General features: G+C 43.1%; 1 protein-coding gene across 2 annotated transcripts in view; it reads left to right on the plus strand.

The window, feature by feature from the left end:
* cacna1hb (calcium voltage-gated channel subunit alpha1 Hb) overlaps nt 1–22,477 on the plus strand; it is a 58,004-nt gene that overhangs the window by 11,847 nt on the left and 23,680 nt on the right. Inside the window, exons 3-15 of one of the 2 annotated variants that reach the window (XM_006796139.3) lie at nt 1,422–1,515; nt 1,681–1,814; nt 2,194–2,291; nt 3,443–3,602; nt 7,787–8,099; nt 8,197–8,289; nt 8,389–8,956; nt 12,974–13,326; nt 19,127–19,278; nt 19,783–19,968; nt 20,231–20,348; nt 20,837–20,992; nt 21,694–21,781. In XM_006796139.3, coding sequence (XP_006796202.2) covers nt 1,422–1,515; nt 1,681–1,814; nt 2,194–2,291; nt 3,443–3,602; nt 7,787–8,099; nt 8,197–8,289; nt 8,389–8,956; nt 12,974–13,326; nt 19,127–19,278; nt 19,783–19,968; nt 20,231–20,348; nt 20,837–20,992; nt 21,694–21,781 — 2,513 coding nt within the window. Of the gene's footprint in view, nt 1–1,419; nt 1,516–1,680; nt 1,815–2,193; nt 2,292–3,442; nt 3,603–7,786; nt 8,100–8,196; nt 8,290–8,388; nt 8,957–12,973; nt 13,327–19,126; nt 19,279–19,782; nt 19,969–20,230; nt 20,349–20,836; nt 20,993–21,693; nt 21,782–22,477 lie in introns of those variants that run through there. The other variant, XM_087841651.1, reaches the window with a different exon arrangement.

Here is a 22,477-nt window from a genome sequence, read left to right on the forward strand (position 1 = left end):
CAATACGAAAGCCCCTTTTATATTAAACGAAAGTCCATTTTGTAATTACGATTTTGTGTTTTATTTGCCTCGTAAGTCAGATGTCACTGTTGAGCGTAGTCCACTTGTGAAGTCAAAAACAGGATTTATTCTGAGTTTTGGAACGGTAGAGCCATTCATGCGTCAGTGCTCGCTTCTTGTACATGACGCTGCAGTGCATTCGTGGATAGAGCCCGACCGTGCGTACGGTTAATGTAGCGAGTGACAAGGATACAACAATGGCTGCACAGTTGAAGTTGTACAGCTTTGCTACCGCACTGCTGCCGTGTTGGATTGTGAAGTCAGGGTTAGTGTGGCTGCCCTAACCTTTAAAGTTGGAAGTCCAACGTAAGAAGTTGAGCTGAGATTTGCAAACGGCAATTCAGAAATTCCAACTTCTGATTTGAAATGGATGTTTCACACTTAGTGGGTGAGCAGGTGACCACATGCCATATTGCCAGACAGCAGTAGGCCCAGGTTGGAGTCCGACCCGCGCCCTTTGCTGCATTTCTTCCCCTCGCTCTCTCTCCCTGCTTTCCTGTCTATCTACACTGTCTCTATCCAATTAAGGCTGAAACGCCAAAAAGCTGTCTGAGCACTTCCTTCTTTGTGGCAAGCCACGTATGTTTCTAATGTACTTAAACAAAGTCAAGGCTGACTTTTGGCTCCAGGTGAGAGTCCTAGCACACTCTTGTTCTTCCTACATGCACCTTACTTCTAATATATTATTTTATACTCTTTTATACTACTCAGCAAAATTGGACTGAAGACATAAAGGACTGTGTCCAGAAAGGACACAGGAGTGTAGTTCCCTCTTACGCAGCTTGAATGATAATAAACTGAAATGTTATCGTGGATTTTGTTGTCATTTTGCCAATGCCAGCTTTAAATGAGACAAGCAGGCAGTAATGTACTTATCTCCTATGCTCCTGTGATTGGCTGAGACTGCCATCAGTCACCCTAAAGCAGGGATGTCAAACTCGTTTGGACCAGACCAGTAAATTCTCTTTTATATCAATGTAGAGGCATTTAACTGCACACTTAATCCCTGAGAAATCTTATTATGAGGAGAAGAAGTGCAAATTTCGACAGTTTTTCTACATTATAAATGTGGAAATAGACAAAAGAAGTTGAAAAACAGCAACTTTAGTATCATTTAATTGTCTATTACTTTACTGTGGTGTAGTATGAATGCCAATGAGAGAGGAAGTTCAACATCTATGATGAAGCCTTTTAGTGGACCAGAATGAAGTCTTTGCCAGGCCAGTTCTGGTCCTTGGCCCTTATGTTTGACACCTCTGCCCTAAAGTTTACAAGCACAGCTTCATTAAATGTGTTCATTTTGTTGCTTTAATCAGCGTTCAGACTCGCTGTCGATGTGTTGATCCTTAACCGTGCCTCACGTGGTTCGAGCGTGTGAGCATTTTGGCCATCCTGCTCAACTGCGTGACTCTAGGGATGTTCCAGCCTTGTGGCCACACCCCCTATTTTCTGCAGGTAAAGCACGCTCACACACACATAATCTGAAATTGCAGACTAATTATATTCCACTGTCACACTTCATTATCAAGGGTCTGAAAAGTTTTGCCAATAACACTTTTCTTCCTTCCCCCCGCTTAATCAGTTAATCCTCTGGGTCTCCGTGTGTGTGTTTGCGTGCAGGCTTTGGATGATGGCATCTTTGTGTTCTTTGCCGGAGAAATGGTTGTGAAGATGGTGGCTCTCGGGGTCATAGGTCAGAGCGGTTACCTAGGCGACACATGGAACAGATTGGACTTCTTCATTGTTATAGTGGGGTGAGTGCTGACAGCCAACGCGCACTCACACGCAGGCGCGCCTGACATTAAATATGAGCCAAGAGTGTGTGTGTCTGTGTGTGTGCATGTGTGTGTGTACGTGTGTTTTGTGTGAAGCTTAGACACTTGTTTAATGCCAGTTAAATGTCAAACGTGTGTGCGCGCGTGCTTAGACATATCAGTGGAAGTGTGTGTGTGTGATAGCTCCACAGAATGACAATCGTATCATTCGGTCATGAGAGACACAGACCTCGGTGATTGGTAGTTAAAAGGCTCTGTATCCCGGAGTTCTGCTAGAGTCCCTGTAGGCGTTCAGAGTCTGCCAAGGTCAGGCTGATCAGGATGCCGGTGACACAGCGGTGGCTTTCCCTCTGCGCAGAATGCTGGAGTACTCGCTGGACGGACACAACGTCAGCTTATCAGCTATCCGGACTGTTCGAGTTCTCCGCCCACTGCGAGCCATCAACAGAGTTCCCAGTGAGTCTTTCTCCTTTTATTTATTTATTTATTGTCTTACCCCCCTCCCCTCCAGCATGCAGCTCACACAGAAACTGGGTTACTTTATTGTCTATCATGGCTTTGACTGTACGTCCGCACAATGGGCTGAAACTGTGAGGCTGATTTAAAGTGCTGACTCAACCTTTGAAAGTGTGCCCGCATACAAGCTGGGTGAACAGTGCAGGAGAACAGTCGGGACAAGAGGACAGTGCAGCAGGTTAAAAATCCTCAAAGAGACCAGAGGGGAAACAACTAGGAGTCTTTTTTCCTGAGAGTGCAATTCAGCTGATCGATGCCTCGAAACAGAAGAAGTAGAGAAGGCTGCTGTGCAGGCCCGGGAGAGCATCACCAGAAAGCTTTTGGCGATATGTGCAGGGTGTAGACTCCAGAAAGCCACTGGCTGTTGGAAGAAATGTTAAATCTGATGATTTTGTAGTTTACGAAAACATGTCCAATCAGCTTCCCGCTCCCCTTTAATTGGAGCAGAAAGGGCCGTGATTCCTGCGCGGCTCATCCGATGTGGAAACACCTTAGCTGAGTCAGCAACATCGTTAATCACAGCCGGGACGATGAAGAGCGTGTCACCGTCCTTGCACGCTCCGACTAGATTGTAAATCCCACTTCATTTCTTTAACTTCCCGAGCTATGCACCTGCTGCAGCTCGCCCCGTGATGGATGCACATGTAAATAAATCAGGACATTGTGAACAAAGTCAAGCGAATCATTGTGATGCTTGTGTTGTTCTTGATAGCTCACCGCACAAGTTGGCCAGCCAACTTTATGTCTTTTTTTTTCTTTTTACTACACTCGGTGACCTTGCTGCGGCTCTCATTGAGTTCTTGTAAAATCGGAGAGTGTTTTTGAAGTAGGAACGAGTAGAGAAGAAGGAAGGAGGAAGATTTTGTATGTGCTCTCTTTAGGAGAGTGGAGTAAGAGCCAATTATCGGTGTTGCCATTCAGCTAATTGCACTGCCTGCGTTTTGTGCAGAATACATAAAGAGTCCTGTCTGGCCAACATTTACTGTGACTGACATTTTGCTAAAGTTTGCATTGACTTATTGCTGATCTTTGCTTGTCTGTCTACCCTTCTGTGTTTATGCTGTGTGTGTGTGTGCTGTGTGCACTGATAGGTATGCGCATCCTTGTGACCCTCCTGCTGGACACACTTCCTATGCTGGGAAACGTGTTGGCGCTCTGCTTCTTTGTCTTCTTCATCTTCGGCATTGTTGGCGTACAGCTGTGGGCGGGGCTACTGAGGAACCGCTGTTTCATGGGAGAGGACGTGAAGATGTGAGTTGCTATAGTGACCAGCCGATGTCACAGCACGAGTCGCGCCAGCTTTGTTGCTCCAACCTGTCAAAAGTTTGCTCACAACCGATCAGCTTCTCTCTCTCCTTACTCGGGGATCGATATCACAGATGGGCTGATCTTGTTTGTTCTCTAATCAGCTCCGTCACAGAGGTGCTACGTGCTTCCCGTTGGACACTTTGAGCATCGGGGATCACAAATCAAGGGATTTGGAAGACTAAATAAATTTAGGGAGCTGTTTTTCAGTGGCTGCCTCTGAGCGGCTCTTTCCACAGTAAAACCATCTGAGTTTGCTGTCACTCCGGTTCTCCCCCACACAATCCTTCATGTCACGCTCGATCACAGTCTAACTGATGATGTTACCGTCACTCCCACTCCCACTCCCGCTCACATGCTCACAAACATGACCACATATTATCACACAACATCAGATAACGTCTGTTTTGCCTTCTTAGATAGCAACTTGGACAACAATCAGTGATGGTGCTGTGGTGACGCATTGTTGTTGTGCCAAACATTCACTCATTTGATAATGAATTTGTGGTTCTTGCCAGTAACTAACTTTATTTATACGGCAGCTTTGCAAAGGAATCTGTGGTGATGCTGGAGAAGCAAAGACTGAAATTAATCTCTAGCAGCAGCAGCCTCGAACATAAGTGTCCTCTTATAACTTTGCCCCGTACAGTATTGTGCAGAAATCTTGAACCACCTCTTATTTCTTTATAGTTTGCTTTCAAGGAGCCAGATTTTCTTGTAATTTTTTAAAAGTGGTCTATGAATCATACAAGTGAACTCAAGGGATGAATCAGTGTTTTGCGTACACACAGCAGACAACTTATCAAAGACCCAATTCTAAATTGTATCTTTACGCACTTTGTTACCAGCAGCCTGTCACAAAAACGCATTATTTATTCCTATTTCTTTTCTAGAGTTTATGTAAAATTGATATGGTTTCCGAAAGAGACTCAGGCGCAGGCCAGGGTATTCCTTTAAGCGAAGAACAGTGCGTTTATTCACAGTGAACACAATCACCAAGTGGCTTTAAACAACGTGCAGGGGAAACGGGTCCGGGTCGCCAGGGTCCGTGGGAAACAGGGTTAGGGGAAAAGGTGCTCCACACTTTCTGTACAGGCTCCTCCTCAGTCACTCCTCTCAGAATCCGGTTCCAAAAACTGAAAACGTAGCATATCTCGTCGTGGTGTGCAGTGGGACCTTGAAAAATTGAGGAAACTGCACAAGTGGAGGACCAAAGAAGCAATGACTTGCCTGTAGCAGACAAGCGGTATCTGAAAGTCATGTGTTTAAGATATGGTAAAAAAAAAAAAATCCAAAGTCCACAGGATCTAAGAAATGCATCTGGACCTTCAGGTGATCCATCTACTGCTCACTAAAGAAATGGTCTCAGGTAGAAGGTGGATGTCAGATCAGGAGCAAGAAGGATTTGGTAATTTTTGGTTGAAGTCATCAATATGTATGAAAAAGGTCAAGATAAAGGTGCAGAAGTAAGTGTCTACATGCATGACAATGGTCCCAAACACACTGCTAATAAAAGCATACCAAGATAGAAAAAGACATAATGAAACAGCGTCAGTCATGGATTGGCCTCCCCAGTGCTCATATTTCTTATTCTCCTAGCAAAAAATCATTAAATGAAGAGTTACTTAAGAGTTGCGCACACAATGTACAACATCTGTATGAGGAAAGTCAATATGAAGGAGTTAGCGGGTCTGATCACCTGGTTTCTAAATTATGGTGGGATGTAAGGTTTATAAGATAATATATCCTAGTGCGTCCTCTTTAAATTCATTATGGATACGCTGAAGTTCAGAGACCCTGAAACAGATTGAGTTACCAGGGTCACTACTTGGTGACTTGTCGTGGGTCGAGTGAATTAACTTGAAGAAAAAATATGAACTCACAGTTTAGAAAAGGCAGCAAAGCAGAGGGAGTTAAATATACACCTTATTAAAACTGAATAACAATGATAACACACACAATAAAACCACAGTGCAGGGAACAAACAAGCCCCCGTTTGACCTTTTTAGGGGTATTTTTCTCCTTCAGTTACATTTATATAACATATCCATCACACTGGATGTAAAAAACATGACATGATCCACTGGCTTGAGTTCTCCGGTTCTGAAGCTTCTAGTTGAACATTTTATGGTAGATCTGATGGAGGACTGTACATTAGAACAAATGCAAATTAAAAGCACGTTCCACTTTTTTCTTCCTGAAGGCTACTGACCGCTATCAGCTTCATCTCCTTCATACTGCATAGTATGAGTCATGCTGAAAAAACACGTAGAAACTCCGGCTGCTGTTCTTTGACTTTATTAAACAGCTGTGGCATCACCCAGCAGCGGGATAGAGGCCCTCCAAATTGCGAGCAATTTACGCAGGTGGCACAGCAGCGTAACTTCATTAATTATTTGCATCTTCTGGTGTGTCATTGTGATCTTACGTCGCCTTATTAACCTAAATGTTTTCTGCTCAGCAGCTCCGCAGATTCGCAGCTTCCACAGTGAAACGATTGGGAACAAAGCGTTCGTGCTCAGGATGGATCTGGCACCTTCAGAGCTCTCAGGGATACATTTTTATTTTAGCTGGTTTCTCCCAGAATCACTTTTTTTTTTTTACTGAGAGTTTTGCTGCTTAATGTACGGACATTACTGCCAGCGTGGAATTTATCTGGGCGCTCATGGAGATGATAAACAAGGCAAAACACTGCCTCATTATGAAAACACAATACACATTTTATCACAACTTTAACTGAGCCAGTGCAGATATTAATATTTCCCAGATTTGCAAATAGTTATCAGCATAATCATAAGAAGAAATGGAAAAAAATAACTCCTCATCTGAAAGTATTTGGGTACAGGGGCTAAACCTGGGGTGTTTTATTTTTCTTTGTGAGTCATCAGTGCTTCCTGGAGGTGATTTTTTTTATTCGTTACATTTTTTGAAATGTTATATCATCCAATCTTAAGCTTACATCATAAGTTCAAGAAGGCACGCAGCTCCAAAGCAAAGCCCAAGAGTCTGAATGCTCTGGCTTCTCTCTGGAGGAATCTGGGAGTTCAGAGGGTTAAGATTGAATTCTGACACTGGAATTTTTACCAATAGAGTCGAGTGAGTGGATAATAGTTTATTGTACAAGATTTTACAAAATGACATTTGCAAAATGATTTCCAGCTGTTTCACTTAATTTGCAACATAATGCGCACAGTTCAGCTGGAATTACTTTCTGCTGTAGGAACAGCTCCTTTCCTTACCGTCTGCAGTAGTTGTTAAAGTTGTTAACCGACTCTCGCTTAGCCCACTGCACAGTATCCGGTACCATTTTAGCAAAACAAACCCTTCTCCAGTTTCATGTTCACTGTAAAGATTTTGATTTTTTCTGCTTCATAAACAACAAAATGACCTTTCCTAATAAGAAGTGAGGCAGCAGCGCTCCCCCGTGACCCTCCTCTACGCCACACATGATTGATTGCTTATCTCTCCAATGCACCCTCCCTAGTTTTTTTTTCTTTTTCCCTTCATCTGTGTTTCCCTCTCTGTTTCCTCATTTCCTCCTTTAGCACCTCTGTGTGTTTCACACCGTCTTTCATTTATTTCCCCAAGAAAACAGACCTTTGAAGGAAACAGTAGGTCAATAAAATGATTTATCTTTTTGAAAACCATTCAAATCCAACCCAGCAACTCAGCGTTTGTGTTTGAGGTCCGCTCCGTGTTACTCGTGCTTGATGCTGGCTTACTCGTGAGATCTGTGCAGCCGGCGCCAAATATAACTTCCTTTCTGCCATTGTTCAGAATTAACTTCATACAATTTAAAAAACAGAACACGCACACATGTACACACACATCCATGAGCCATAATGGGAGACATTTTTCTTCACGCAGTCTTGTTGTCATAAATACCCACTCTCACATTACACTCATTACTCTGCAGCTGAAGTAGTTACCAAGAAATGCACTGTTTACTTCGGTTTAAGTATCATTTGACAAAAACAGTTTAATCATTTTTGAAAAGATGATTTTGAAAGAAATGGTATGTTATTTGTTTCTTGGCAGTAAAGAAAACAATCAACATTTTTTCTCTTATATTCGGTTATGCTTACACGAAATCTAACATCTGTTCACTCATGAAACTTCTTCTTCTTCAGGAAATATAACATTTCCTTCCTGAATGGTTACTATCGGCCCGACGGCACAGACGACCACCCTTTCATCTGCTCCATGGAAAGAGAAAACGGGATGCTCCGGTGCACTGATGTGCCTCGTCGCCGAGTAGGCAGGACTTCCTGCTTGCTGGATGCTGGGGAGGCCCTACCAGAGATGGGCCTCAGAGTAGATGAGCCCGGGTCTTGTGTGAACTGGTATCAGTATTACAATGAGTGTCGTGCTGGGGAATTGAACCCACACAAAGGAGCTATTAACTTTGATAACATTGGATATGCCTGGATTGCCATTTTTCAGGTAAATGTCTGCAGGATTAATCGCAGGAATCTGATTGGCTACCATGAGGTGCACACTACATATCGCTGTTGTTGTCTGTGTGCATGTTTTCATTCAGGTAATTACTCTTGAGGGTTGGGTAGACATCATGTACTATGTCATGGACGCACATTCTTTCTACAACTTCATCTACTTCATTTTCCTCATTATAGTGAGTACATGCTTATAGCACAAATGGCCACACACACATATCCATATGTATACATAAAAAATTCTACTTATTGTATGTGACGTGTGTCGTCCTCTCTAGGTGGGCTCCTTCTTCATGATCAACCTGTGCCTGGTCGTAATAGCAACGCAGTTTTCTGAAACGAAACAGAGAGAACACGCCTTAATGAAGTCAGAGCAGCGCGCCCGCCAGCTCCATCAGTCGGCCTCTACGCTGGCCAGCGATAGCCAACCAGGGAGCTGCTACGAGGAGATCATCCGCTACCTGGCGCACCTGGGCCGTAAGGCTTGGCGACGGCTCTCCCGCTGCTACGCTCAGACGCGCACGCGCTTTCGCTGCTCATGCGTGTGCCACAGAGAGCAAGGTGGCGGATCTGCCAGGGGCGGTGGGGCCGGGGAGATGAACGGTCTCGCCCACCGGCACTCAGGCCACGCCCCTAATAACTTGTCACACCTTCATCAGCTTTATCATCATCATCACCAAAACCATCAGCCTCAGACTGACCCCGCCATCAGTAATGGAGGCAACGGCTTTAATTATCCCTTCATAGCGCCCCTCTTCAGTCACGGGGATGCAAAGGACCAGGACCAAAAGAGGCTGGTTGCTACGGAGACCGGCAACAGACAGCCGCAGCTGGTGCTGGAGCACGGTGAGGATGAAGGGATGTGTGTGAATGTTTGAAAGTGTGTGAATCACAGTGTCACACTCTGACTATTACACATGTGGAAGCAGCGAGTTTGATCCCGTGTCCAGGATTAAAGGCTTTAAAATTCCCATAGACTGTATGTAAAAGATGGACATGAGTGCTAACATGACTATTTTCCATGAAAAGTGTGACGCAAACCAGAAACGGGAACTCTTTTCCTTTGAAGCAAAAGTTTCAACTCTTGAAATGGACATTGAAATGTGTTGATTGCTTACAAATTAGCAGTAAGGAAGCACTTTTACTTTTTGTAAAAGCATTGTCGATTTCCGGTTTGTGCTGCACTTTTTCAACTTCCACTACAACTCAGAGAGTAAGTGGCAATTGTTTGCAGTCTGTGTAGTCTACAGACCATCTGTTAGCGACCAAAGTAAATGCATGGATGTTTTGGGAGGAGTACCACGATTTCACCTGGAGGAAGACGGCAACTTCCATCCAGCTGGGGAAAACACATTTTTCCGTAGTGACTGGAGCTTGCTAGGAGGTTGCAGACTGGTCTCTAGGCCTGTGTGACTGAGGCCCTAGCAACTGTCATCTTGGTATTTTCAAACCTGGCGTGACGAGTGTGGGGTGTCTCTGAGACCTTGGCTTGTGTCTTGGTAAAGCATTTCTTACTTCATCCCATTTTTTAAACCCTAATGAAAGACCTTAATTTACAAAATGTCATCATGAGTTGACTTGAAACTATCAACTGAGCCTGTAATCTAATCAGGACAGGGATCATCACAAGCCAAGGGCAGTTTTCCAGTAGATTTCCTTATGCCATGTACATCTTTTTGCAACCATAACGCAGGTTTAAGACAGCTCCACATTGGCTTCAGTTTTCAAACCTGGAAACTACAATAAGTCCATCTTTTAATACAGTCTATGATTACTCCCCTGTTTTGCTGTTGTTTGTTTGAATAATCTTTGTTTTTGTTTAATTTGAGAAATAATCTCTGGCAGTCCCAAATTAACCAAGAATACATCTTCCCACTTGCCCTCGGCTGTATTTCAGATTCAGATCACTTCAGATTTATTTAGTGAAACTTTGATATCTGTGCAACATTCACCACCTTTAACACTGCGCAGGCACATTTAATTTTCTTTTCGGAGCTCAAAGCAGTATGATAAAAGAAGCAGAGCCTCTGTGCACATTTTTATGCACGGAAAAGGCGAGCAGAATTCAATAACGCTGTGTGTCCCTTATACAAGACGACACTCAGGGGTATTATAATTCAAATTCTTGTGGCTACACTGAACATGTAACGTATGCAAGTTCATGCAGCAGCCACACGCTTCCACTATAATCAATAAGGCTGGCAGATCAGCTGCGTAAATGTGTAAATGCTATGGAGAGCCACTCTGCAAACAGAAAAAAGACCAGCCTCCTCTTTTTTTTTCTTGTTCTTTTGCAGAGCGTTGGATCATAAAGTGTTCATATATATGAATGCTTTTTATTTTGCCAGTACCAGCTGGCAGTTTCATAGTAACTTTATATCTTACGTCATCCACTGCAGTCTGTAGTCTTACCCATGTCGCACAAACTTAGTGAAAAATGTGAAGTTTCAGAGCGCTGTGCAGACACGACACAATCCCGAAACAAAACTCCCCGTCTGGTTTCACCTCTGCCTCGCACAGCACTGCAGGAGCTAAAAGATAAGCTTGTGTTTACCGTAGCCTAAGCATTATCCATGTAATGAGATGATGTATGTGACAAAAGGAGGACTATATGTTTACAGCGGCTTTAAAATGCCATGAACAATCATGCTGTTAAAAAGCATCAACCAAATGCCGTCATTCCTCACAACAGCAAAGCTTTGAGGAAAAATGTGAAAAACTGGAAGATCATTCAGATGATCTGTTGTACTATTCAAGCCTAAAGGTTGAAGTGTCTCCAGACAATTGATCCAAAACATTTCTCACCGGTCTAACCTTTTTATCTACATCTTCTCCTTTGTGGGGCCTTGCGTGCTTGATTCTCTGAAATCTCTGTGGAGAGATGGGATGCAAATATTCAGGAAGATGACTTGTAGCAGAATACTGAAGATCTTTTAATAAGATTCTTTGCCTTATATGGGATAACCTGAAAACCTTTGAAACAATGCAAATTTATTTTCCCACATCGACACATCGAGCATTGCTGAAAGCAGTATAAAAATGCAGAACTGTGCAAAAGTCTTGACCCGTCTGGTTTTTTTTAAAGTGGTCTTGAACAATGGTTCTCCGGGCTCTCTGAAGATCTTTCAAAGTTTTTATTCAGACTAAAAAAAAAAAAAAAACTTATTTCAGATCAGTCCTAGTACCTGACCGTCTTTACAGGAATTCTTTCTTTAAGAGACTGATCATTCAGGGATAAAAACACCTAACTCAAGAGATGGACCAGTGCTGGATCTGTGCATTTCAGTCAACTTAGCAATGAGCCATTTTAAAACTATATCTTTAGGCACTTTAGTTAAACCTATGAGAAATGCCAAAGATAACACAGTTTGACAGTCATAAAATAATATTTGTGCTCCAACAAGAGCCATTAGTCAAAAACTTGGCATATCGCAGCATGGTGTGCAGTGTATCCTTTAAAAATGTCTGGAAACAGGTCAAGTGTAGGACAAAAGAAGAAATGGCAGGCCTAACAACTGTCTACAGCGGATGAACAGTGTCTGAAAGTTTTGTCCTTAAGAAATGGGAGGGAAAAAAATCCAACAAAGACCAGACACAGGACCTGCGAGATGTATCTGGACCTTCAGCTGATCCATTTACTATTCACTGAACCCTCAAAATGGTCTGTCAAGAAGCCATTCTTAAGGAAGAGAGAGAGAGAAACAAGGCTGAAGTATGAAAATTACAGAACTGCACTGTAAAAAATATGGTTCAAATCATGGCCAGGATCAGAGGAGGTCAGGAGACAGAAAGAAATGATGGGTGGCTCGAGACTTTTTCACATAAAAAACTCAACAATGTTGAATTACACATATAATTTCTAAGACAAGAACTTAATTTAAAGGCATGCTCCATAAAACTGCACTCTCACTAAACTCGAAGATTCACTTGGGAGAATAAAAATATACGGTCAACATCAAAGCAGCAGAGGCCAAGATATCCTGTCTTTTAATTCCCAGTATGAGTCATGTTCCAAAAACACATTGCGACTCCACAGCCCAGTTGGTAACGCAGCCTTTTCATTAAAATTTTGTTATCTCAAAGTCCAAGCTGAATTAATCCGGGTAATCCTGACATCATCAGGGCCCCCCCCCCCCCCCCCCCCCCCCCCTTTCCACGGCTCCCTGCGTGTTTCACAGCACTTTAAGCATCCGTTTTCACATATCAGCGTTTAATACACTTCAGTGATGCAATAAATTCCGACTGTAGTTGGAGAACTTTGCAGCAGAAGTCATTCAGCGTGGTGCTACGTGAAAGCCACCCACATCTCCTGATTAGTGTATTTCCTGTGTATGTAGTGAAGTCAGTCATTTTCAACAAGTCTGCCTTGAAGGCAGTTTTATCTATACACACACACACCGCAGAACGACCAGATTGGATTTACTATATCAGTCTCCAGTGAAACATGAATTTGTTGTAATTGTGATGACAAGTGAACTGCTCGTGCTAGATTAGTGTTTGTTGTTATGTCGTTGGAGCATTCCTCCGGAGTGCCTTACTAATGAATTCTGCTGAAATCTTACCCCCCCAAGCTTCCTCCACCCTCACAAAACGCACATACACACACACACTTGAGCATCCTTGTTCTAATAACAGAGCTCTCCGTCTGCACAAAGCAACCCCCCCCCCCTCCCCCCCCCCCACTAGCACAGTGGTTTCCATGTTATTGAATTTTTGTTTCCCAGAAATGAAAAGAAACCCCTCTCCTTTGCCGAGCCGAGAATATATTAAATGACAGAGTGTCTGCATACAGAAGCGACGTTTTACTCTACCCTCGTGGATGCATGATTGATGTGGCCTCTCCTCTGATCTCTGTCTGTGCAGGAGGCTCTGCTGGGCATCCGGCGTTACTGTTGCCGGGCGAAGTCCCCGGAGAGTCCTCGGTATGCCCGTACTGCATCTACTACAACCAACTTAGTGACGGCGAAAATGTTAACGAGCAGCCTGAAGAGCAGCGCCACGGCCACTCGTGTCACAGTAACAGCCCGTGTCACTGTAGCAGCTCGTGCCTCAGTGACGCGCAGCTGCCTGAGCCAAAGAAGAGGCTGTGGGAGTGCGGCTGGGCGAGGCTCAGAACTAAACTGGAACTTATTGTTGGCAGCAGATACTTCAGCAGAGGAATCATGATTGCCATCCTTATTAATACTCTGTCGATGGGCATAGAGTACCACGAGCAGGTAAGTGTGCGCACGTGTGTGGGGTGCGCGCCTCTCGCAGATTGGCTGCGACTACAATTTGATTGAAAATTGATGCGCTAATCACCGTGTGCGGTGGAGTCAATAAACTTACCCTCCAATCAACACTTACAGCAGCGAGCATATGGGATCGCGGAGAGAGTGTGCGCATGTGTGTGTGTGTGTGTGAGTGTGAGAGACTGTGTGTGGGTGTGTGCAGGCATGTATCAGGAGATGGAGAAACTCATAAGACCTGAAGTGTTAATTAAAGCGTGACCCTGGGACAGGACGGGGGGAGGGGGGTGGGGGCAGAGCGAGGAGAAGCGAGTGGATGAGTGAGGTGGAGAGGGAGGACAGATCTGACATTGTGATTGGCTGAAAGGCAGCGGGAGATTGTGTTTAGCCTATTTCCTGAACAATATGACAAATCTGGATGGCTTTAACTTCTCCGATAGCTAAAATTTAAGGATGAGAGCTGCCCTATTTTACCTATTCTATCCCTTTTGGCCCAAAATCAACAAAGAAGCAATGCGAATGAATATAATACGTGAATGCATCCATCTTTTATCATCCAAAACTGTGACATACGCAAATAGCTTTACAGTTTCTTTTTGCCAGTGTTTCCTAATTTCAATCAGGATGACCAGTGCTGTTTATTCTGAAAAACCCTCTGAGAGCAGCTGTGTGTCACGCAGATGGCGCTGAGCATGCTCAGAGAAGCAGTTTCTCATGTGCACTCATTTGTTGGTTTAAGGAGCAGAGCAAAAGAAGAAAAAAACGGTGTCTATGTTCTCTGTAATTTCAAGAAATGTCACCAGCTTCCATGATTTATTTCTTTCATGTACTTTTACTGTCGTAGTTATTGTACGACAGCAGCTCTGTGGCTCAGAGGTATAAACTATGTTAGACTTTATGCAGACTACTTGTTATTATGATTTGTGAATAATATTAACTCTTGTGTTTTGTTGACGTTGGCTTGACTTCGTTTTTGTTTGGGTCCCACAAACCCAGCTGCTGCGTCTGGGAAGAAAATATAAGATGTCAAATCCAGAGCGTTTGCTGTTAGCATGTTTTTCTGATCTTGTTAAAACCCAGCAATAATCCTGTTTAGTCTAATCTATCACAGTATGTAATACAGGAATATCTGTATGCACCGTACTGTGTAAAAGTCTTGAGCCACCTATCATTTGTTTATATTTTCCTTCCAAGGAGGAAGACTTTATTGAAAGTTTTAAAGAGGTCTTGAGCAATACTTGTTCAAGCTTTCTGAAGGTCTGTCAAAGATCAAAGATCCACTTCACACTGACCTCTGAATCATTCAAGCATACAAAAAGGCATCTAACTGAAGTGATAAACCTGTGTTGTGTGTACACGTAACAGTCAAATGAAAAAATAGCAACCTAAAACAGATGAACAGTACCTGAAAGTCGGGTAAATTGGAAAAAATCAAGCAAAAACACGACTTGAAAGTTACATCTGGAACTTCAGTTGATCCATCTACTTTTGAGGCTTCATCAGAAATGGTCTCAGTGGGAGGGTGGCTGTCTAGAAGTCATTCTTAAAGAGGTGAAACAAGGAGAAACGGCTGGAGGAGAACAGAATAGACTAACAACAGTAATGTAAAACATGATGGAGGCTCTGTCATGGTTTGAGGCCCCATTTCAGCCATTGGTGCTGGAGAAATGAATTGATTAAATTATGAACACCGAAAAATACCGTCACATTTTGATCCATCATGCAAGGCCATCTTGAAAGCATTCGATTTGCAGCACTTCATTTTCAACATGACAATGATCCCAAACATATTGCTAATGTAGTAAAAGTATAGAAAAACACACAATGAACCCGGACCTCTACATTATTGAAGCAGTTGTAACATGTTCTGGTGAGGAAGCAGCGGTTAGCAGGACCAGCGGGCATGTGGTGGGGAGGTTAACTGGACAACTCGGCGGCCAGTCGGTTAGACAGAACAACAGACCTTTATTTGGCGTTAGCAGAACAAGACCATACAAGTCAAGTCTCCATGGCTCTACCCTGTTCCTACATACATGTGCTGGGGTTAGTTAATTGCCTGCGCCAGCCTGTTACAATGGTAAGGTCTTTCTGAACAGATGCACGGAGAGCAGCATGGACTCACGGCGACTGTCCAGCTTCTACAGTAATAGGACAACATCCCACTAGCGTTGCTATACCACAATAAAAGGGTGTTAGACGGTGTGGGATCAGCTTGACAGAAAACAGAAAAAGAAGGAGAAACATCCAAAGACGGGCTTTGAATGTCCTTCAAGAAGCCCCCGAGAACTTTTCCTGAAGACAACTTAAAGAAATTAGAGAAAAGCTTGTCAAAGAGAGTTCAGCCTGTGGTGAAGAATAAAGGTGGTCATGAACTATTATGTTTGTACTGCTATGACTGTACAAACTCATTTTACACGTTTTAATAAACTGCTGCACCCGTTTCCCATTTTCCTGGCAAAATATAAAGACGCAAAGGTGGGTCCAAGACTTTTGCACAGTACTGTGTGATATATTGGAAAAGACACCTCATCAAGTGTGTGCGGGGCCTGGTTGAGTGTGCAGGTGAGGAAGTCATACGTGCCATCATTTTAAAGATGGTGAACATGATTAGCTGCTTTTGAAGTGGAAATTTTGGACTTTTGAAATCATTTATCCAAACATATTACCACCAGATATTTATCTGTGAAAATGATTAGCACACACGTGGAATCAGTATGCCTTCAAAAAGCTTTCAAAATACTGTTTTAAAATTATTTTGCATGGTTGTGGACGAGTTTTTGTCATGGTCTTGTTGAACTTTTTGACCACTCTTCCAAGCAAACTGTTTGACGGCTTATTGCTCGTTCTGCCTGTTTCATAACATTTTAACGGGGTTCAAATCTCTTATGACAATTATCCTCATAAAAGGTCCACTTCAGTTTTCCGACAGATGCCTCGCATTATCTTCAAGCACTCTTTGATGTGATGGAGAGAATTTGGCGTTGATTTAATTACTACAGGCTGCCCAGGCAGCAAAGTGACCCCGAGCGCTAATATTTCCACCGCTACGCTTCTCCTGAAAAGATGTCTTTGGTCTGCACCAAATGTCTCTTCTGTTACTGTAGCCAGTCATCTCTGTATTTGTCTGTCCGGAGCACATTTAGTCCAAAAGGGTGGGTTTTGCCTTTATGTTCACCAGCTCAAATTTAGGCGACTGCACTTCTAAGAACATGCACTTTCATACCAACTTACCTGCAGCCAACTGACTGCTCTTTACAATGGAGTGTTAGGGACACACTGAGAAAAAAATATTATTGATCATTTTGGAGATTAAAGCCCTCTGCATAAAGCTTTGTGTACATGAGAACGTGAAATCGTACTGCAGAATCAGTTTTAGTTACAAGGAAATGATTTCTGTTTTATCACATAAACACAGTGAGGTGATACGTATAAGGATGGTGAAGCTGCATCTGGCCAGAAGGAAAAAAACCCACACAATATTGACCAGATGAAATAGCTGGCAGTGGACAGATGCAAGGTTATCGACGGTTACAGCCTCATAAAGAGGATGTTGTATCACGAGACACGATAAGACAGCTGTTTAAGTTGCTTCACTGACTCATCTGCACGAGGCTTTTGTAGAGCGTATACGAGCTTCGGCAGTTATTATGAAATGTAATCTCCACATTTTGGGTTTAATCTCAATTTAATCGTAAAATATCAACTGCACTTTATTCGATGGGCCACTGCCATGGCGATGATGTCATGAAGAAATTATGGTTAGTTTACTATGGCAACATTTGGACCCTAACAGATTACACGCTCATTGTAATTACAGCTCAGTCTTGTAGCTCATCACATGAAGTACATCCTTGACTGTGTATAAGACACGAGCGTGATTAATAACTCCTGAATCACGATGGCTGAAATGCCTCAGTTGCACTAATTAATGTTTTGTTCTTGTGTCCAGGCATGCAAGAGATATTGTTATATCATGTACTTACCAGATAGTGAATTATCTCACGCTATGATAATACAAACGCCCTTATAGTATTCTGTATAAAACTCTTTGCAGACTCGCGTGGATACCCGGACGATTTTCTGAAGGCTTTGGGAAGCTTTCTCAATCTTGGCACGATGACAGCACTTTAATAGCAAAGACAGCAGCAGACCCTCGATATCAGACAGACAGGTTGAGACAGGCTCCATCTGTGATTCCCTAATCATTGGCAACACAGATTTTAGTGTCATGCTTTTGAAGGGTTGACAAATGTAGGACTCTACTTATTTTATTGAACTTTTTCTTAATGACAGCTACCACTAAGGTAACGCCTAACATAGCCTAACCTAACCTTAGAAAATCAGAAATTATTACATTAAATGGACAAACGTGTTGGGCCACACCTCTTAATCTCTGAATTCAGGTGATGTCAGTTGGCACAGGTGTATAAAATCAAACATGTGGCTGTGCTGTACAAACATTTGTGAAAGAATGGATCGTTCTAAAGCGCTCATCGAGTTTGAGTGCGCCTAAAAATTAACTGCTCACCCCTGATATGTGTAGATGACCAAGTACGTTTGTTGTTTTTGATGTGGGTTTTTGTCCCCCAGAAGAACAAATGCTGCATATTACGATATTACAGGGTTACAGATAATTTTATGAAGTTCTTCGTTATAAAATAATTAATTATATTAGATCCCAGTGAGCATCTTTAAGACCGATATTTGGTGATTTAAGAGTCTGATAATTCTGGCAGAGGGTTCTTCTTGTTAAAAGGGAGTTTTTCTTTACCACTGTCGCCAAGTACTTGCTTATATTAGTTTTCTCTGTGTAATTGTAGTCTTTACCTTACAATATAAATCCTTTGAGGCAGCTGTGTTTGTGATTTGATGCTACAATAAATTTGAACTGAATTCAAATTAAAAAAAAAAATCAACATATCAGCCAGTATTATTTTTTTCAGACGCACAAAACATGAACAAATTTCTCTAACATTTTTCACGTGTAATCATCATTTATGGGTCCCTACTTAGATAATAAGACAAAGCAGTTTAAAGCACAGTCGTGTTTTGTTGTGCTGTTTGGCTCACACATGTGGTGTGACGCAAACGCAGCAGCCTGCACGTCCTCCTTCTGCTCTCCCTGCTTTCATGTCATCTCTCTCAACTGTTATGATAAAAGTGGAAAACAGGGACAGGGCTAACAGGGAATTTCCCCTCTGGTAGATAAACTATGAAATATTAACGTTTGTCACGTGGTTGAAGGGTGTTTCTCCTGTCGCTTCACTATAAATTCAGATACTGATAGACTTGCACATAGCTAAAGTTTAGAGGTTACTAGACTTTATTGGGTTAACTTTTTAATTCTGTTAAAAGAGGATCAAATGTTTGATTGTCCAAATGTGCAAAAAAAAATGCATGTTTTTACATAACAGTGGGTCTTTATGGCAAATTGATCAGTAGAAAAATGTCCTGAAACGACTAAGTAACCAACTATGTCCTTAAAAACAGGCTCTGAAACATTTTTCTTTGTGGATTTTTTTGAAATGAGGATACAAATTTAAGCTTTTTTTTGTCATAAACCTAAAAAAATATCTGAAAAAAAGAACAGCAACAAAATCTGACCAGCTTTAATCCGTGTGAACCCAAACCGAAGCCTTCACCAACATCTTGGAGATTCCTAACATGTTGAGTGCGCTGAGCTCCACGCTGTCTGTCTCTGTTTATTTGTTCATTTTTCTCTGTGCCCGTCCATCTCTGTACATCAATCTCTCCCTGTTTTCTCTCCACAAACACTGCACCTCTTCAGCCGCAGGAGCTGACAGATATTTTGGAGATCAGTAACATGGTGTTCACTAGTCTCTTCAGTCTCGAGATGCTGCTGAAGCTCCTGGCTCTCGGGCTCTTCGGCTACATCAAGAACCCTTACAACGGCTTTGACAGCGTCATTGTCATCATCAGGTGGGGGGAACTCTCTGTCTGTGTGTTTACCCCAAAAAGGGAATTCTTGTCATTAGTTATTCCTCCTGTTCTCACGTCTCGGGCTCTGCAGCTAAATCTCCCGAACTGCCAGCGATGCCGGTGCTGGCAGCTGAGCCAAGCGGTTGCACTCATAGTCCAGAGGGCCTGTATTCACTCCATTATGTAGTACTACAAGCTAAATTATGTATCCACGTTTGAAGGCCTTACTTGTTTACCGTGCCAGTTCACGCTGCACTGGCTTTCCTTATTGGCTGGTGAACTGTAAACAACACTGGCCCCACTTCGTGTTTTCGTTTGCCACACGTCACATCAAAAAGACTTGAGCGCTCTCTCCTTTCTGAAAAGATTCGGGAAGTTTTTCTTTCTTTCTTTTTGTTTTTGTTTTCCTGGGTGACGCTAATGCTGACAAAGGGTAACAGCTGATTCCTTAATCGCTTCAATGGAAATGCATCTCTGTGCTTTTAACCTGTGTGTGTGTTTCAGCGTGTGGGAGATCGTGGGTGAGGCCGAGGGAGGCCTGTCGGTGCTGCGCACCTTCCGCCTGCTGAGAGTTTTGAAGCTGGTCCGGTTCCTTCCTGCACTCAGGAGGCAGCTGGTGGTGCTGATGAAGACCATGGACAACGTGGCCACCTTTTGCATGCTGCTGATGCTTTTTATATTCATATTCAGGTATATATTCACGAGTTACAGTGATGCTTAAGCGTTTTATCTGCTTTAATTATACTGTTATTACTTAAAACATTTCAAATGGCTACTGCTGTTATTCTCCTTCCTCTGTTATAAACTGATTACCACATGTGTTATCGGCTTTCATGTAGATACAACTGTGCACGCAGGCAGTATTACCGCATCTTGTTATTGCACATATTAAATTACTGCTTGATAAAAACATTACCTTACTGTTGTGTGTGTGTGTGTGTGTGTATTGCAGTATCTTGGGGATGCATCTGTTCGGCTGTAAATTTGGTTTGCGACAAGACAGCGGAGACACTTTACCAGACAGAAAAAACTTTGACTCCCTGCTCTGGGCGACTGTCACTGTCTTTCAGGTTAGACAAACATCCTCACATGCACCCTCGCTCAGGGACACACACACGCAGAGCACACAAAGACCCCGACGGTATTTGATTTGGAGGAATTTCCCCATCAATTACGCGCCACTGTTAGGAGTGAGATTCAAACAACAGCTGCTGCAGTCACGAGCGCTCGCCCGTGATTTCATTTGCTCCGATTTGGGAGCGCGCGCGCTCGGTTTTTCAGCAAAGTATAAAAAAAAACTGTCCCAGTGGGCAGGTAAGTTCCTCACGAGCAGAGGAGGAAGAGCAATAATGAAGCACTCACTCGGCGGGAGTTCATTTAACACTGATGAGCGTCATTACTGTTCAACTGACGACAAGATAATAAAGGAAGAAACTCACGTTGTCTATTCTTGGAACACCTGCTAGCAACGTAGCGCGTCGCCTTTTGGCTCCTTGTGTGTTTGACGGCGTGTTTTTCTAACCCCCTGACGTCTCTCCACATCTTATCTAATCTGCAGATCCTCACCCAGGAGGACTGGAACGCGGTGCTCTATAACGGGATGGCCTCCACAACGCCGTTGGCTGCCCTCTATTTTGTCGCCCTCATGACCTTTGGCAACTACGTCCTCTTCAACTTGCTCGTCGCCATTTTGGTCGAGGGCTTTCAAGCTGAAGTAAGGGCAAAGATGCCGTTTCGTTTGAGCTACTTAGACAACGAGGCAGAGCGAATGAGACTAATTGAGCTCTGTTGTGTTGATGATACCAAAGCTGCCTACAAGAGAATAATCTCCTCCATCCTGCCTGTGTGGTTTCTCCTTTCTCTCTCTCTCTTGCTCGCTGTCTCTTTATCATCACACTTTTCCTCTGTTGCTTTTTCCTATCCTCCTTTCTCTCTTCCTCCATCTTTCTTTCTCACTGCAACACACACACATACACACACAAAATACTCTCCAGGGTAGGGATGTGTTTGATATCGCCTGCCATTCACAGCTGGTGAGCTTTTGTTGTTTAGTTTTCATCTTTTATCTCCGGCATCAGAGAGCGCTTGCTCTTTCTCTCACTATTGCACGCGCACACATACACACACACACAGATACCCTTTGCCAAAGCCGCCTGCCTCCATCTTTCTGGCGTGAATTTTAATTAAATTCAGTAAAGCTTTATTGGCGTGACTACAGGAGATCGCTGCCAAAGCCATCCACATAACTCAACTAGAGAACGCTGGAGATTCCCTCCGCCCGTCTGCCTAGTTTTCCTCTTAGTCTTTCCCGCTCGACCGAGATGTGCTTTTCACTTTCACAACACTGAGGAAGGGAAGGTGGTGATGATGATGATGATGACTCTGGTGTATATTTGCGTCTGTCTGTGTTTTCAGGGAGATGCTAACAGATCTGAGGCCGATGATGACAGACACTCGATGTGTTACGATGACGAGGAGAAACTGAGAGAGCTGTACGCTGCAGGTACAAACTCGCAGATCAGCCCGACATGGAAGTGAAAGTTCACATGGAGTCGCCTTAAAATAGCCTTTTGGTGTATTCTGACCTGAATTCTTGGAGGTTCTTTCATCCTGTGAACATTTTAAAGGCTTTCCATAATTCTGCAAAATGTTCTCTTGTTTTTAATCCCAGAAAGATTGAAAGATCTTTATCTGGATGCAGCGTTTTCAGTGGGAGAAAAGTTTAATCTCTCGTTCAACTGACATCTTCAGTCTCGGCTGACTGCAGGTTTCCCCGACCTTATAAACAGCTGCGTAACGACTGAAACTCATGCCACCGACTAACAAACAAACAGAAAAGCCACAAGCTCAGTTTGTCTGATTTAGTTCAGTCAGCCGGCTGTTGGTTTATAATGGTGGGAAAGCTGCAGTCAGCCGAGACTGACGATGTCGCCTTAATGAGAACACTGAGTCCAGATGAACAGAATCAACTTTCGGGGATTTTCTTACCTGGATTATCGAAGCAGGCATCAAGACATTACTCTTACTTTCACTCTGAGGGCTCATTAAAAGGGCAAAACCGCATAAACCTCACTGACATTACACATAGGCCATTGTTTATTCACTCTGATGCTGTCTTTTTTTTAATATTAATTAAAAATTTCAACCTACAATACCTCAAATTAGGCGTAAGATGAATCTGAAGGAGGTTTGGGCTTTT

The sequence above is a fragment of the Neolamprologus brichardi genome, chromosome 6, assembly GCF_056152115.1.
Source record: "Neolamprologus brichardi isolate AB-2024 chromosome 6, ASM5615211v1, whole genome shotgun sequence".
Taxonomy (NCBI): Eukaryota; Metazoa; Chordata; class Actinopteri; order Cichliformes; family Cichlidae; genus Neolamprologus; species Neolamprologus brichardi.